Source organism: Arvicola amphibius, chromosome 13 (assembly GCF_903992535.2).
Source record: "Arvicola amphibius chromosome 13, mArvAmp1.2, whole genome shotgun sequence".
NCBI classification, from domain to species: domain Eukaryota; kingdom Metazoa; phylum Chordata; class Mammalia; order Rodentia; family Cricetidae; genus Arvicola; species Arvicola amphibius.
Genome location: NC_052059.1, coordinates 35,570,657 through 35,587,591, shown reverse-complemented (window position 1 = coordinate 35,587,591; position 16,935 = coordinate 35,570,657). Strand labels below are relative to the sequence as shown.

Sequence of the window (16,935 nt, the reverse complement as noted above, 5' to 3'; positions counted from 1 at the left end):
TTTATTCTTTTCTTGCTTTGTTTTTGTTTGTTTGATTTTCAAGACAGGGTTTCTCTGCAGCTTTTTTTTAGAGCCTGTCCTGGAACTAGCTCTTGTAGACCACACTGGCCTTGAACTCACAGATCCACCTGCTTCTGCCTCCCGAGTGCTGGGATTAAAGGCGTGCGCCACCACTGCCTGGCTCAAAGGTTTATTCTTTATTTTATGTGCATGTGTATTTTCTCCATATAATGTAAAGAGTACACCACATGTCTTCAGGTGCCTGAGGAGGCCAGAAGAGGGTGTTGGATCCCCCAAGAGCTTAAGTTAAAGTTACCATGCAGATACTGGGAACCAAATCCCAGTCCTCTTAATGAGCAGCAAATGTCCTTAGCCACTAAGCCATCTCTTCATGCCCCCACCTCCACCTGCTTTTTTATATTGCCCAGGACTGCTTACCTAATCAAGAGTGGTACCACTCACAGTGGGCTGGGCACCCATACATCAATCCTTAATCAAGAAAATACCCTACAGACTTGTCTGCAGGCCAGTGTGATGGGAACATTGTTTCAATTGAAGTTTCTCCTCTTCCCAGATGACTCAAGCTTTTATCAAGTTGACAAAACAAAACCTGAAGCCAGCATAGGTGAGACTTTATCCACACCCACTCAGACTCAGTATTAGGCATGTTCTGTACCTTACAGTTTCTGTGCATACACGCTCAATGTTAAGCGGTCTGTCCTGGCTCAGGAGACGAGCACGGTGACTAATTTCAGAGTAGCACACACACTGGAGCTAATGCTGTCTTGCTTTGTTGTAGTTGAGGCTTCTTGTCATCATGGAGAGGAGACAACTGAGACCGTTGAGGCTGCTGAGGCGCTCCTCAATATGGATTCTCCTGGCCCTGTACTGGGTGGAAATCGGATAAGTGAGTGCTGATGATCGCTTGTGTCTGAGTACATTCATTGCAAAGCTATTCTTGCATCTCCATTAGATAGTGAACATCGGGAGGCTTTTTCTCTTTTGTCGCTCCCAAGCACATTGCTATGTGGCACCTTTGTTAAAACGTTCTGTTTAACTGATTTAAGATCTGATGAACATTTCATAATAAAAAGTAATTTGTGAAATTTGCTTTATGAAATAATAGATTATGCAAAATCTTACATTTTTCCCAACATAATATTTTTATTAATTATTTAGGAATTTCATACAGTATACCTTGACCACACTTGGAAAATTTGTGTCTTAGCCGGGCGATGGTGGCGCACGCCTTTAATCCCAGCACTTGGGAGGCAGAGGCAGGCGGATCTCTGTGAGTTCGAGACCAGGACAGGCTCTAAAGCCACAGAGAAACCCTGTCTCGAAAAACCAAAAAAAAAAAAAATTGTGTCTTAACCTGTTTGCTTTTAATTTTTAAAACCTTTATGTGCATCAGTGTTTTGCATGCAAATATATGTTTGCACAGCATGTATACAGTGCCAAGAGAGGCCAGAAGAGGGTGTTGAATCACCTGGAACTGCAGCTATAGAGGGTTGTGAGTCATGATGTAGGTGCTAGTAACTGAACCAAGTGCTCTTAACTGCTGAGCCATCTTTCCAGCCTCCCATTGTTTCTGAACCTAGATTAGTATACTATAGTTAGTTATTTCCATAGATAATTGAATTGCATAGGCAAAAACCTGTTAAGTTTTTCCTAACCGTTTGTTGCACAACATTCATTGCCAAATTATTAACCTATTTTTAAGTCTATTTCTCCTTTACCCTTTCTGACAAGGGGGAACTGAAACTTAAAAGCATAGTTACTAAAGTCACTTCAAGGTATTTATTGAATGTTTGTGATGTGCGCAGCGGTATGTATAAAAAGAATAGCTATTACTCCTCTCTTCAATCTTACATTTGAATTTTGAATTCATTCATGTGTGTAAATAACTCTAAAAGCCAAATCCAAAGTGGTAGCATAGTGCTCTGGAGGCAGCAGGCACTCTAGCTTTTGGGGAAGAACCAGATGACAATACACTTCTTTAGACAGCGGAGAAAGAAACAGGCATTCTAGCTAGAAGTCAGAAATTCAACCACAAGCACTAACTTATAAAAAAATATTTTCAAGACAAAGATGTTTTTGCATGTGTGGCTATAGTGTTAAGCTTCACGGAGAACGGGGAATGAGATTGGTCTGATTTGTGAAAACTTTGAAAGGCATGCTATGGAGTTTGTATTATTTGTTTTGTTTTTCCCTCAGTCAGTTATAGGGAGATACCGTTTACTATGACTGTTCCTTTTTATTTTCAGAGAATAAGGCTTCTGTCTAGAGTTCTAATGCGGTGAGATAGGAACTGAGTTTCAGGGGTAGACATGGGGTTGGGGGTGAGATAGACTAGTGCTGGAAGTGCAGCGTGGACTGCTTCAGGATTCTTGATTTAGGGCAAAGGAAATAAAAAGCAGAGAGTATATAAAACAAGAAATGATTTTTGTTTATAATACACACCTGATTATAATTAATTTCATTTCCTTTAGATAATAATATATTTAGCTCCTCTGAAGATGATATTATCGCTCCAATCACCCATGTGTCCGTCACATTAGATGGGATTCCTGAAGTGATGGAGACTCAGCAAATGCCGGAGACAAGTGCAGATTCCCCAGGAGCCTCATCCCCAGAACAACCTAAAAGAAAGAAAGGTGAGTGTCTAACTTGCTTAGGTCATCCAGTTAGTATTGATGGAGAATCCAAATTTACTTTTTATTAGAGGGTGTTTCTATGCCAGCTAAAATATATGAGAAAAATGAGAACACAAAACAAATTGAAGTATTTCTTCATATTAGTTACTAAAAAATCTTAGGTACTTAAAAAATAGTTGATCTGTATCACCCAAAGGAGATTTTCTAACTCTTTGTATTTTGTTGCATTTATTTATGTATGCTTGTATGTGTGTGTCCGTGCGTGCATGCATGTTCATTTGAATGCCGATGCCTGCACAGAAGCCAGAGGTGTGAGGTCTCCTGGAGCTGGTTGTGAGCTGTCACTGGGTGTTGGAAAGAGAACCCCAGGCCTCTGTAAGCAGCACGTGCTCCATGTGCTCTCAACAGCTGAGCCCTCTCTCCAGCCATCTGTCTTGAGAAATGCTCCGCCGTATCCAGGACTGACTTTGAACTCCCTATGTAGCCAAGAATGACCCAGATCCTCCTTCCGAATGCAGGGATCACAGTTGTGTATCACTCCTCATTCCCTAGGGCGGTGGTTCTCAACCTTCCTAATGGGCAACCCTTTAATATAGTCTCTCTTGTTGTGCTGACTCCCATCCATACAATTATTTTCACTGCTATGTCATAACTGTAATTTTGCTACTGTTATGAATTGTAATATAAACATCTACTGTGCAGGGTATCTGATATGCACCCCTGTGAAAGAATCTCAACCCACAGGTTGAGAATCAGTGCCCTAGGGCACAGTTTGAAAACCTCCATTCTACCAAAGATTCCATTACGGGGTGCCAATGGAAAACACTACAGAAAGTTGGAGTTCTGCAGGCAGCTGAAGACAAAAATGTTGGAATATGTTAAAGGAGAATCTTTTAACTTTTCACAAACTGAGAGTGTCTTAGATTTAATTGTCAATGTGACACAGTCTAAAGTCATCTGAGGAGAAAGCCTGAACTCAAGAACATCCTAGATCAGATTTGTCTTTGGGCATGTCTTTGGGTCTTGATTGCAGCCAACTATGGGCAATACCATCCCTACGAAAGGTGGGCTAGGCTGTTTAAGAGAGCTAAGTACACACGAACCTAAGCCAGTAAACAGTTTCTCTACTGCTCCTGCTTCAGCTCCTGCCCTGAGTTTTTTCCAAAGAAAGTCCTGGTTTTTTTTTTGTTGTTGTTGTTTGTTTTTTTAAAGATCCCCCCACAAAGAGGCATACGTGATCACTCTGGCCTAGAACTCACAGAGAGCCACCTGCCATTCTCTCTAGTTTCCAAGTGCTGGGATTAAAGTGTGTGCTACCACACACGGCTTTATAGCTAATTTTTTAGGATCAAATTTTGTCGGTGTTAAGAATAGTCTTAAAAATTTTAAGAGAAAGCACTAGTGTTGTGATCTCAGAGAAAAATACAGTATTTGAAATTTAACCTCATTTTATTCTTGGTCAGGCTAGCCAAAGGATAATTTCTGGTTTCTTTCCCATCTCTACCCCCTTATCCCTGGTGTGCTGGGGATTAGACTTGGGGGTTTGTGCATGTCAGACAAGGACTCTGTTGTTGAACTCTGTCTCTAGTCCTGAACTATATGTAATTATATACTTATTTCATGGATAAGTAATTATTTGTGATCTAACTTAATGTTCATTTTTAAACTGAAGTTATCTTTCTTTTAGATAGCATTTGAGAGACCAGTTTATATGACCCATGTATAAAAGTTTGGAACTTGAAATTTTCAATAAACAACAAGAGAGTGAAACTACCCATTTTCATTCAGTTTTGAGGGAAATATTTATACAGAGCTATTCTGATTTCAGGAAGAAAAACAAAACCACCACGACCAGATTCCCCAGCCACTACACCAAATATATCCGTGAAAAAGAAAAATAAAGATGGGAAGGGTAAGTGCTCAGATTTCTTTATCATACAGGTCCAGGGTCCTCCTTCTCCCTCTCTTCTTCCCTGCCACTCCTTTCCTGCCCCGTGTGTGTGTGTGGGGGGGGGGGGTACCAAATGTGACTACACTGGGTATGTTAAATAATCCATTAAGCCTTCAGCAAAGTTTTGCAGCCATTCAGCTAGTCTGGAGTCTCAGTTTGCAGATCCTTACTTTGGTGTGTTGGAGTTTTAGTGTTTTTACAACTCTTGCTCACATTTGAAAAATGCTATCATGGTTGATCTGCTGATTCTTATATAAAGAGAACTATTGAAAGCCTTTTTAAATTGTAATATACTTTTTGATGCTTTCACTATGTAATTGTTTTTAAAGAGCAGACAGAAAAGACATCAGTGTTTCCCTTTATCGTCATGAAACTAATTGACAAGATTGCCATTCCTATATCATTTATGTATGAATTTAGTAAGGCCTCTACTAGATCCTGTGACTATCCACCAACGCCGAGGGGTTGCATCAGCTAACTAAATGATGTGATGTTTCTTTGTGGGTAAAGACGGACCTCGTAAGACTTCTAGCCTTGTGCTTGGCTTGTCTGTTAAAGGAAAATGTGTTCCTTTAAAGTAAATTGATTTTGTTTCAGGAAACACAATTTACCTTTGGGAGTTTTTACTGGCTCTGCTTCAGGACAAAGCTACCTGCCCTAAGTACATCAAATGGACACAGCGAGAAAAAGGCATTTTTAAACTGGTCGATTCTAAAGCAGTGTCTAGATTGTGGGGGAAGCACAAAAACAAACCTGATATGAACTATGAGACCATGGGAAGAGCCCTCAGGTATGTGGGGGTTTTATTATGTGAAACATGTCATTTCCTAGGTACTGAAAGACGGGTAACCTTTTAAAAATTAAAGACTATAATTGTGTTTCTGCTGTTTGTTTCTGTAGTGCCGGGGAATGAACCCAGGGCTTTGTGTGTTCTAGACACGCATTCTACTGAGCTACATCCCCAGCCCATGAATTATATTTAAAGGGAGACCACGGTTCTTAGAGAAACCAGCAGCATTTAAAGTTAAATCTTACTTGAATTGGGGAAAATACTGATCTCATACAAATAATCATGCAGACAGCAGAGTCTAGTCTGGAAGTCAGGAATCTAGAGTCTCAAGCTTTTTAGCAACAGTAAGAGGACTAAGCAATTTGGATTTGAGGGCGTTTCCAAGTTCAGATGTTCAACTGGTAAAATCTATTCAGATATTTAAAAATAATTCAAGGCTGGGCAGTGGTGGTGCACATCTTTAATTCCAGCACTTGGGAGGCAGAGGCAGGCAGATCTCTGTGAGTTCGAGGCCAGCCTATTTTACAAGAGCTAGTTCCAGGACAGGCACCAAAGCTACAGAGAAACCTTGTTTCAAAAAACCAAAATAAATAAATAAATAAATAAATAAATAAATAAATAAATAAATAAAATAATTCAAAAGCACCTCCAAAACCTTGGGGTGCTGTTGGTCCCAAGCATTTCAGAAAATAGATACCCAACCTGTGTTTTATAAAGAGATCTGAAAATCTATAAAATGTTAAAATGTGACTCTCAGATATCTTTTATTATAGTAGAATAATACTTCAATATTGATATTAGATAAAAAGAAATTTAATGCCATTTTTGTTTTGCTTTTCTATGACTGATCATTAATTATTCCACATATGTGTTGTTTGAGAAAGACTTTAAATAGAAATGATCAGGATATATGGTTATGTCATCTTAGAACTTTCTTCCCCTCTTCTTTTTTTTCCTTTTCTGAGACAGGGTTTCACTGTAAACCATGCTGGCCTTGAACTCACAGAGATCCACCTGTCTCTACCTTGAGACTGCTGGGATCAAAGGTGTACACCACCATACCTTCCTTACTAATTCATCTTTTATTAGCTTAAATTGTTTAACAACAACTTTTCTCCCTCTCCTCTCCTCCTCTTCTTCTCCTTCTCCTCCTCTTCTTCTTTAAGTTTGAACTTACTAAGTTTTTAAAAAAGAATTACTTGATGTATATGAATGTTTTCCTGGCATATATGTCTGTGCATTATGTGCGTGCCTGATACCCTCAGAGGTTAGAAAAAGGTGTTGAATTCCCTGAAATTAAAGTTATAGACATTATGTTGGATTCTTTTCAAGAACACTAAGTGTTCTTAACTGCTGAGCATCTCTCCAGCCCCAAGGAAACATTGGAGGCAGAGAAAGGGAGAGAGGTGCTTAGGAAAAGGACATTATACACAAAAGACATAGGTATGCATTTACAAGAGTAACTTAGGTTCTTAATTTTATTAAAATCACTGGCATTTGAATTACTAAATTTTGCACAATTTAGCCAAATTTAAACTTGTTCGAATGTTGCTAGTAAGATAGGGAGGGGAGATGACGCCTTGAGGCTTGTAGTAAATTTGATTACCCAGCCCATTGGAGCATGGAACAGGAGGGAAGAGAAGCAAAACTCCAGCCATTCTCCACAGTCCCCTTCAGAATTTATCTTAGATTTGGTTGTTAGTAAGGACTTGTATGTGTGTATACATGTGTTTGTATATATGGGGGTTGAATGGGTGCTTGTGGGGGAGGTGTCTTCCTTGATTACTCTGTGTTGTGTTGTGGTACCAGCTGTCTCACTGAACCTGGAGCTCACTGATTCAGCTAGGCTGGTTGGTTAGTGAGCTGGTTAGAGATCTGCCTGTCTCTCTGCCTCTTCAGTGCTGGGGCTACAGGTGTGCAACACTGAACCCAGCCCTTGCATGGGTGCTGAGGATGGAGTTCAGGATCTTATGCAAGCAGACACTTTACTAAATCATCTTTTCAGTCCCTCATAAGGATTTAATCTGTGGAAGAGTTTGTATATATTTGGTATAAGTGCCCTTCCTTTACAAATTTCCTCATTTTCTGCCTGGCGTGGTGAGACACAGCTTTAATCCCAGCACTCCGGAGGCAGAGCCAGGCAGATGTCTGTTGAGTTCATGGTCAGCCTGGTCTACAGTGTTAGTTCCCAGGACAACCAGGGCTATGTAAAGAGACCCTGTCTCAAAAAACAAAACAAAACAAAACAAATAATAAAACCTTAGTAACAATAAATTTATTTTTAAACTTTATATGATTAGAAAAAATTGATTTTGTTGACTATCATTTTCATTTACATTTGATTTAATAAGATTGATGAAATTGTGTGCTTTTACTAGGTACTATTACCAAAGAGGTATTCTTGCAAAAGTGGAAGGTCAGCGTTTGGTGTATCAGTTTAAAGAAATGCCAAAAGATCTTATATACATAGATGATGAGGATCCAAGTTCCAGCATAGAATCTTCAGATCCGTCCTTATCTTCAACAACCACATCAAGTCGGAATCAAGCAAACCGATCAAGAGTATCTTCAAGTCCGGGAATAAAAGGAGGGGCCACTACAATTCTGAAACCAGGGAATTCTAAAGCTACCAAACCCAAAGATCCTGTGGAAGCTGGACAGCCATCAGAAGTTTTGAGGACAGTGCAGCCCTCACAGGCTCCCTATCCTACCCAGCTCTTCCGAACTGTTCACGTAGTACAGCCAGTACAAGCTATCCCAGAAGGAGAAGCCACCATAACCAGCACCATGCAGGAAGAAACAGCAAATTCTTCAGTTCCGAGTATTAGGTGAGGAAACAGTGGCCAGAGCGCATCACTGTGGGATGTTCTGAGCAGAAGCATTATTTAAGTGGGTCAGGGTTCAGAAGGTAGAATTCTTGGTCACTGGCTTGTTTCAGGAGTTTATATCAGTTTCTCTGATTCTATCATCAGTTCTGTTTTATTTTTAATTATTGTATATGTGTCTGTGTGTGGGTTTTTGTGTACCTGACTGCAGATGCCTGTGAAGGCCTAAGATACTGGGTCCCCTAGAGCTGGTGTTAGAGACAGTTGCAAGTTGCTTGATGTGGGTGTTGGGAATTGAATTCCTGCCCTCTGCAAAAGCAGGACATGTTCCTAACAACTGATCATTTTTCTAGACCTTGTTTATTTTTGAGATTAATCTCATGGTAGCCCAGGATAGCCTCTGTCGCTATTGACCCTTCTCATCATCCTGACTCCCCTGTCTCCCAAGTGTTTTGTTACTCTACCAATTTGCTTAGCCTAATAGATCACGGTCTGCAAAAAGCAGCATAAATTATCATAACTGAGACATTTAGGATGCATTGAATACCAAAAATAAATGTTAGCACTGGGAAAACCCTGTGTTACAATACTTCTGAAGCTCAGGTGTGAAAACCAGGAGTAAGTTTCTCTTCTTTAGGCGTTAATGTGCCAGATGTTGGTCTTCTGTTAAATAAGAACAGAATAAGGCAAGAGATAATGGTCCAAAACTAAATGGATATTTCTTGCTCATGTCTTTTGTCATAGCGCTGCCACTACCATGGCCAAAACAAGTTGGTTACATAAACCAGAGGGTTTATGTAAATCACAGGAATTATCATCAGCATCTCGGGTTTTCTTTTAAATCAGTTGATAATGTATATACTCATACATTTGAAAGGTTTAATTTGATCTGGACTTCATAATAGTTCAGTGAATGACAAACCCCTGGGAAAGGGTTTTCTGAGAACTGTCCCTGGAAAATGCTGGAGTTCATTTTCTTGATACTTATCCAGGCATTAATAAGTTTGTCTTAAGATTTTTAAAATTATCCTTTAAAAATGCCTAAAGTTGTAGGTTACTTTCAAAGCAAGGTAACAACGGTAGGAAGAAATGTCTGCCAAACCTTTCAGCCCGCCAGCCTTGCCAGTTATTAAATGTGCAAATCAACTGACTATTAGGAATATTTCCTCATCTATAAATGAAAACAGTACTTAACAATTCAGATGGTTGGGACAATTAAATGACACTTCTTGACACCTGAGTCAATTTCCAGCAAGAGCTAAATGTCACATAAGTCTCAGAGATTCTGATGAATCATAAATCAGCAATATGATAGCTCTTAGTTACAAGCAGCTTAGGAGTTTTAAAAAGTAGCTAACTTGAAGATAAAACTGATGTAACATAATTGGATACAATTGTTGATTTAATTATAAAGAAAAATGTTTGGAAATTCCTGTGGCCGCGGAGATTTCATGGTGACTTATTCTTTAATAGCTGTATTTCCTTTGATATCGTATCTTGTATCCCAGACTGGCCTCAAATTTGTTATATATAGGAGGATGGCCTTGAACTTTTGGTCTTCCTGCCTTTTCCTCCTGAGTATTGAAAATATAGGAGTCTGCCACCATGCCCAGTTTTTAGTTGGTTTTGAGACAAAGTAGTTAATTTTAGGGCTTTCCATTCTGTGAAGTGGGGTATATGTGCAGCTTGATATAGGTGGGGTCCCCAGGCTGCTAAACTATCCTTGTGCTTGCATGCTTCAGTAGTGCACAGCTACAGTCTCATCACTCAGGAGCTGGAGGCAGGAGGATCATAGTTTTGAGTCAGCTTGAGCTTATATTATAGTATTTATAATACTATAGTACCTTATATATAAACTAACAAAAAGAAATCTAAGGGCCAATGGAATGGCTCAACAGGTAAAGGCATTTGCTTCAGTGATCTAAGTTTTGATCTCTGGGACCCATATGGTAGAGGGAGAGAACTGATGGATCCAAGTTGGCTTCCGATATGTACAAGTGTGCCTCATGTCACGTATGCAAGCATAGACAGATAATTCACCTGTACACACAACCTGTAAGTGTGTGTGTGTGTGTGTGTGTGTGTATGTATGTATGTATGTATGTATGTGTATGTTGATTTAATTATATAGGCCAGGTCAGGTATCTACTCAAACTGATTTCTCCACAGACACTCTGGTTCAGATGGGAAGGATAGGGGAGGCACAGTATATTTCAGAAAACCCTGTCTACTAAGGTTGTTTTTTCTACTTAGTTTGCCTAATACCACCACGCCTTTCTGAGTCATACCCTCCATCCTGTCTTTATTCCTTAGCTCTGTTCTCTTCTAGCTCCACCCTTCCAGAGAGCTGTTAAAGCTGAGCATGGTGGTGCTTGCCTGTACCCAGCATTCACGAGGTTCACTATAAGTCTGAAGCCAGCCTTGTCAGCATAGCAGGTTCTAGGTCAGTCAGAGCTACACACATAGCAAGACCTGTTTTCAAAATGGAAAAAAAAAATTGAAGAAACTGTTACTATCTTAAGCAGAGACTCTGCTTTCAGTTCCCAGCTACCCAGACCTAAATAGTCACACAAAACTATATTATTTCCATCTTTACATGGCTTATTTTTCTTTAACTCCTTTAATTTATGACTGTCTGTATTATTTTATATAACTTTTACTGTCTCTTTAAAGACTTTGTTTTTAAAACTGTTTCTTTTTCTCACTGCCTATATTACAACTATCCATCCACAGACTGATGTCACGGTGGTACCTTGGGTGCCAGTCTGACAGGAGAGTTAGAGTCCCACATATAGATGCTCTAGTCATCCTGTACCTTCCCCCTTCATTTGAACTTCTAAGTTGCACTTGGTTTTTTGTCTTATCTTTTCATGTGGGCTGTTTATCTTTGTATATGTGACCAGTCACAAATAGCTAGCATAATCTATATTTAATAATTTGCTAGTTGATGTTTAGTACTGAGCTATGTCAAGTGTAACTTTCACAAAATAACAAATTCAGAGAGAACAGTTGAACTCTATCAAGAGTTTTCAACTGATTTATTTTTTAAACATTTTCCTTTCTTTTTTAAAAAAAGATTTATTTATTGTTATGTGTTGCAGTGTCCTGCCTGCATGTATGCCTGCGGGCCAGAAGAGTGCACCAGATCTCATAATGGATGGTTATGAGCTACCATGTGGTTGCTGGGAATTAAACTCAAGACCTCTGGGAGCACAGCCTGTGCTCTTAACCACTGAGCCATCTCTCCAGCCCCTTCAACTCATTTATACTAGCAGTAACCATAACTATAAATTTTAAGCTGTGTGTGATAGTATGTGCATTTGGGTGGTAGAGGCAGGACCAGGAGATAAGGCTAGCCTAGGCTATAAGAGACTTATGTCTCAAACAAACAAACAAACAAGCAAAACCCTATAATATTTATAAGTGCAAACTTTTAAAATTATATTGAGTCATCATATCATTTATGAACTTTTTTATTTAATGATGAGGTTAGCTCATTATTACAACTCATTCTATAAACTGGATTTTACATTAATATTTTTATGTTGAATTGTAGTTTTATGCTGGGTGGGGTGGCATGTTTATACTACTGTCTATTGGTGAATGGGATCAGATCTAGTCCGGGCAGTATAGAAAGAACTTATATTGAAAAAAATTACTGTGAAAATTACTTTGGCTGCTAAAATGTATGTGTATTTTATTTTACCAAAACTTGACCTTAATTTTGCTCTCTGTTGACCTAGAACTCATAGAAGTTATAGTCATGATTTTTATGATGTAGATCTGATACCAATTATGAGCTACTGAAATCCTAGTAACTCTGTTAAAAGAAATAGATAATTCTGTTAAGATAGGATTTGTTAAAGCTAATCAAGCATTTTTTTCTCTTACATTAGAAAACAGGTTGAAAAAAATTATGTGAAGTTTGGTGTTTGTTAGGAGTAAGCATGGTCAATCAATAGACCTACTTTTAAATTCATACTTTTCTTTAGAGTGGCCCATGCATAAATACCTTGATTGGAGTGTTGATACCGTAGTCACTTGTATTAATGTGGCAGTATTCAGTGTTTTCACCTGAGATGGTCTTTCTGTGCAGCCCTCGGTGACCTTGAACTGCCTCTGCCTCCTTAGTGTGGCTATTACAGGGGTGTGCTGCTGAAACACCCAGCCTGTATGATTTTTTTTTCTGGCCAATCAGCATTTATTTAAAATAAATAAATATAATTGACAGAATACAGACCATTGACCATTGTCCCACACCACTTCCCCCTTTAAAAAAAAAAACAAAACAACTCTGAATCTAATATCTTTTGTTTAGCCTTTCTCCTGACCATGATCCATAACAACTTGTAACCAACATTTTTTGTTTTTTAGGGTTTTTTTTTTTTTTTTTTTTTTTTTTTTTGGAGACAGGGTTTCTCTGTAGTTTTGGAGCCTGTCCTGGAGGCTCTTGTAGACCAGGCTTGCCTCGAATTCACAAAGATCCACTTGCCTCTGCCTCCCGAGTGCTGGGATTAAAGACTCTAACCAACATTTTAAACAAAGGAAAATATCCATAGTCCAGTTTTTGGGAATGTGGGCATAGTTTTCCAGGCTACTTCCTGCTGGTTGGCGGCACTGATAATCTTACGGGGACCTAAAGAAAATTTAGAGTTATGATCAAGTCAGGATACTGAAGTATTCTGTGAATCTTGATCATCTCAGGCAGCAGTCTTGAATCTGGTTCTGGATGTAGAACTCAGACACCTGGGCTGTCTGTTCCTACCAGAGATTTCTCAGATGGTTTTCCTTGATCAAATCTGATTTTTCTTAACTCAGAATAAACCCATAGCCTCTCATTTTCTGTGGAAACAAAAGCAAAACCTCTTTTCCAAAGTAATATACCTTTTGACTTAAATTTTGAAGTCAAGGTATTTTCAAAATACCTATCCTGGATTAATTCAGCAGCATTTATAAACACGTATCTTTTAGCAGCTGTTGCTCCTTTCTCAGCATTCAAACAATTCAAAGAGAACATAATAACATACAGTATCCAGATTCTCTGTGTGTTTTTCATCTTTATGTGGCTTTATTTTAACCTGTATTTCTTTTATTTTTATTTTTAATTTTTTGGCTTTTTGAGACAAGATTTCTCTGTGTATATTTTTGGCTGTCCTGGAACTCACTCTATAAATCAGGCTTCCCTTGTACTCACAGAGATCTGCCCGCCTCTGCCTCCCAAGTGCTGGGATTAAAGGTGTGTGCTACCACACCCAACTACTCTCTCTCTTTTTTTAAGGACTTTAATTGTTTTTTTTCTCTCCCATCTTGCATATATTTTTAAACACACTGTAAACCATTTAGAGATTTTATTTGTTTTATAATCTCTATTTACTGTATACCTCTCTTTCTGATCACATGAGTCTTTAATTTGCTAATCAATATGGAGAAGATTAAAGCTGTGGCTTTGACGGCTGGATCCAGCCCATTCCTTAGCTTTCTGAGATTCCAGTCTCATGACAGAGGTACTGGCCAAAGCCATATTTATTGTCACAACTCCATGGCGTTTCAGGGTCCCTGCCACCACCAAAAAGCATGTGGTCAACTTTTTATCAACACCATTTAAGTGTTTCGTGCCAGGACCTCTTAAAAGAGCTGCAAGGTTTTGCAGCTAAAGTTGAGTCAGGAAGCCTCTCTTAAATGAGAGTGCTTGCCTCTACCAAGAAAAGCCCAGCTGAGAAAATGCTGCTATCAATAAGTCATGCTTAAATCTATTCTTTTTTGTCAAGAATTACCTCCCAAGCTCTCTCAGGCTTTATGTGGATGCAGTTGTCCACATGGGCACCATTCTGTTGTCCGAGTTTTCTGTCCTGCCTGGTTCCAGTGTCATTAAGTCCCAAAGAAATCACATAGAGGTCTACATTAGTTATAAACTGATTGGCCCATTAGCTCAGGCTTCTTATTAACTCTTATATTAGCCCATTATTCTTGTATATGTTAGCCACATGGCTCAGTACCTTATTCGGTGAGGCAGTCACATCTTGCGTCTTCTGCGGCTGGATCATGACTCCTGTATAATGTTTAAAATAAGGTTTGGCATGATGTTAATTATGTTGTGATAAAAATAGGGGGAAGTAGCAATGAGAATGTATGACATTATAAAGTTTTAAAAGATGTACCATTTGCTAATTGTCTCACTTCTATTTGGTGATCTCAATAGGACGATACAAGCTTCAACCCAGGTTCCAGTAGTCGTGTCTCCTGGCAACCAGCAGCTGCATACAGTAACACTCCAGACAGTGCCACTCACAACGGTTATAGCCAGCACAGACCCATCGTCAGGTGCTGGGTCACAGAAATTTATTTTACAAGCCATTCCATCATCACAGCCCATGACAGTACTGAAAGAAAACGTCATGCTGCAGTCACAGAAGCCGGGCTCTCCTCCTTCAATTGTCTTTAGCCCCGCCCATGTACAGCAAGTCCTCACAAGCAATGTTCAGTCCCTTTGCAATGGAGCTGTCAGTATGGATTCCTCTCCATCCTTCAGTGCTACTACACCTGTGGTGACCTTTTCTCGAAGTTCACAGCTGGTTGCACAGCCACCTGGCACTGTGATCACCTCTGTTATCAAAGCTCAGGAAACAAAGACTCTCAAAGAAGAAGCAGAGAAAAGGATGGAAGATGATTTGAATGAAGACACCGAGAAAACTGAAGAGCAGCCACAGCCTTATGTGATGGTGGTGTCCAGTTCAAACGGGTTTCCCTCTCAGGTAGCCATCAAGCAGAATGAACTGCTCGAGCCCAACTCTTTTTAATTAACACACCAAAGGAATTATGGGTGTTTTTTTTTTTAATTGAACTCCTTTTTTTGGTTGTCTGAAAATAGCCTGATTTTTTTCCTAAGATAAATCCACAGAAGTTGATAATTTTATAATTGTTAGACATAGTTACTTTTGCCTTTAGATAAGGAGAAAAACCCAGATGTTTCTCTTCTCTATGTTTCTGAACTCAGTTGTGAAGGAGCAGGAATTTTATACTATGAAGAAATTCTTAAGATTTTTTTCAATTGCTATATCCTAAGTATTTTTAAAGTTTCTTTTCTAACTTGACACTGTATTAGCTTCCTGAATGGTTTGTAAATACTACTTAAATATAAGTCAACAGGAAATTTATATAGGAAATATTTTCATTCCACTTGTATAATTTAAGTCTTGACTTAGATGCAAGAAACTTATTTTATACTATTATTATGATGTCACTTAGCTTGACTTTAGTTGGCTGCACTGTTTAAATAACATTACAAATCTGTTGGCACATGTAATCCCAGCACCTGGGAGGGGGATAAAGGGCAATCAGGAGTTGAAGGCTAGCTTTAACTACATAGTGAGTTTGAAGCCAGCCTGGACTACATGAAACCTTTCAAAAACAAAAGCAAAAGAAAGCAACAGAAAACATTAAAGTGTGCCTAAGATAATGTCTGGACCTGAGTGGCAGAGGTGTGATATTATTAGGGCAGCAGCCTGTGAGTGGCACTCCCACTACCTAGGTGTGTAACCCTGGGCAGGCCACTTCATCTGCTAGAGCCTTTGCCATTCTGCTAAAAACAAGGGATGCACTGGACTAGACAAAATGGTCTCCAAGTTCCCCTCTTATAAATTTTATGATTTTTAATATCTGTACTTTAAAATTATTCAGAATATTGCCTGAGTATTTCCTATTGTAAATATAGGTAAAATACTGTATAAAAATGTTTTCCTCACAAAACTATTCTCATCAGTAAGATCTGCCATAAATTCTTTGAGCTCTTTGTTCATTAATTCTTAGGCCGCCATGTACTGTGGCTTATTGGTAAACTCACTTCCGTGCTGAGTGCTAAATAATAGACTGCTGTTCTGAGAGTCAGGGCTTCCAAGGCCCAAGGACGCAGCCTGAGTCCTGAACTGATGTGTGGAGTCAGTTGTTATAAAGGCATAATTGCTTCTTATTTGGATAATTTTTTACTATGGGTGAAGGGGGAAAGAAATTGCATACAAAGATAACATATATCCAATTTTCTGAAGTAGAGTCCTTAGATTACTTTTTCAGCTGTAAATAATGTACATTTAATGTCACAAGAAATTGTTTTCTGCAAATTTTCTAGTATAGAAATTTTGTAGAAGAAAAATCATTATGTTTAGAGGGCTAATATTATATGTTTTCATATTATAAAATAAATTTGTATTTAAACAAAAATTTAAAATTTTTGGAATCTCTACTCGTTTTTGTATCTTTAATTGTTTATTATTAAATCATGTAAAAGTTCTCAATATTTCTGTTTCCAAGCAAGTGTTTCTTGTCTTTATTTCTTTTGCTTTTTGACACAAGGCCTCCCTGGGCACACTGTGCTACCTAGTGGTCATCCTCCTCAGACTCCTGAGTGCAGGCACATGCCATCATACTGGGCAAGTGTTCCTCTCACTGTGCACATCCCATACGCATGCCTGAGTGTGAACATAGTGCAGCTGGAGGCTGTGCTTTCTTTTCCTGGATGCCCAGTCCCCCAAGTAATCACACAGAAACATATATTAATTGTAAACTCTTTGGCCTATTAGCTCAGGCTATTATTAACTAGCTCTTACAACTTAACCCATTTTTACTAATCCGTGTATTTCTGTATTTCCACGTGGTCATGGCTTACTGGTAATGTTCTGGCATCTTATCCCTTTGGCTGCTACATGGCGCCTCCCAGAC

General features: G+C 38.9%; 1 protein-coding gene across 5 annotated transcripts in view; it reads left to right on the top strand.

The window, feature by feature from the left end:
- The window catches only part of Elf1 (E74 like ETS transcription factor 1), a 93,240-nt gene extending 76,727 nt beyond the window's left edge, over positions 1-16,513 (top strand). For 4 of the 5 annotated variants that reach the window (XM_038310335.2, XM_038310336.2, XM_038310338.2 and 1 more), the window contains exons 4-9: positions 800-907; positions 2,493-2,657; positions 4,486-4,569; positions 5,206-5,398; positions 7,777-8,226; positions 14,423-16,513. In XM_038310335.2, coding sequence (XP_038166263.1) covers positions 800-907; positions 2,493-2,657; positions 4,486-4,569; positions 5,206-5,398; positions 7,777-8,226; positions 14,423-15,020 — 1,598 coding nt within the window. In that variant the 3' untranslated portion in view covers positions 15,021-16,513. The remainder of the gene's footprint in view (positions 1-799; positions 908-2,492; positions 2,658-4,485; positions 4,570-5,205; positions 5,399-7,776; positions 8,227-14,422) is intronic. The other variant, XM_038310340.2, reaches the window with a different exon arrangement.
- The last annotated feature ends 422 nt before the right edge of the window (positions 16,514-16,935 follow it).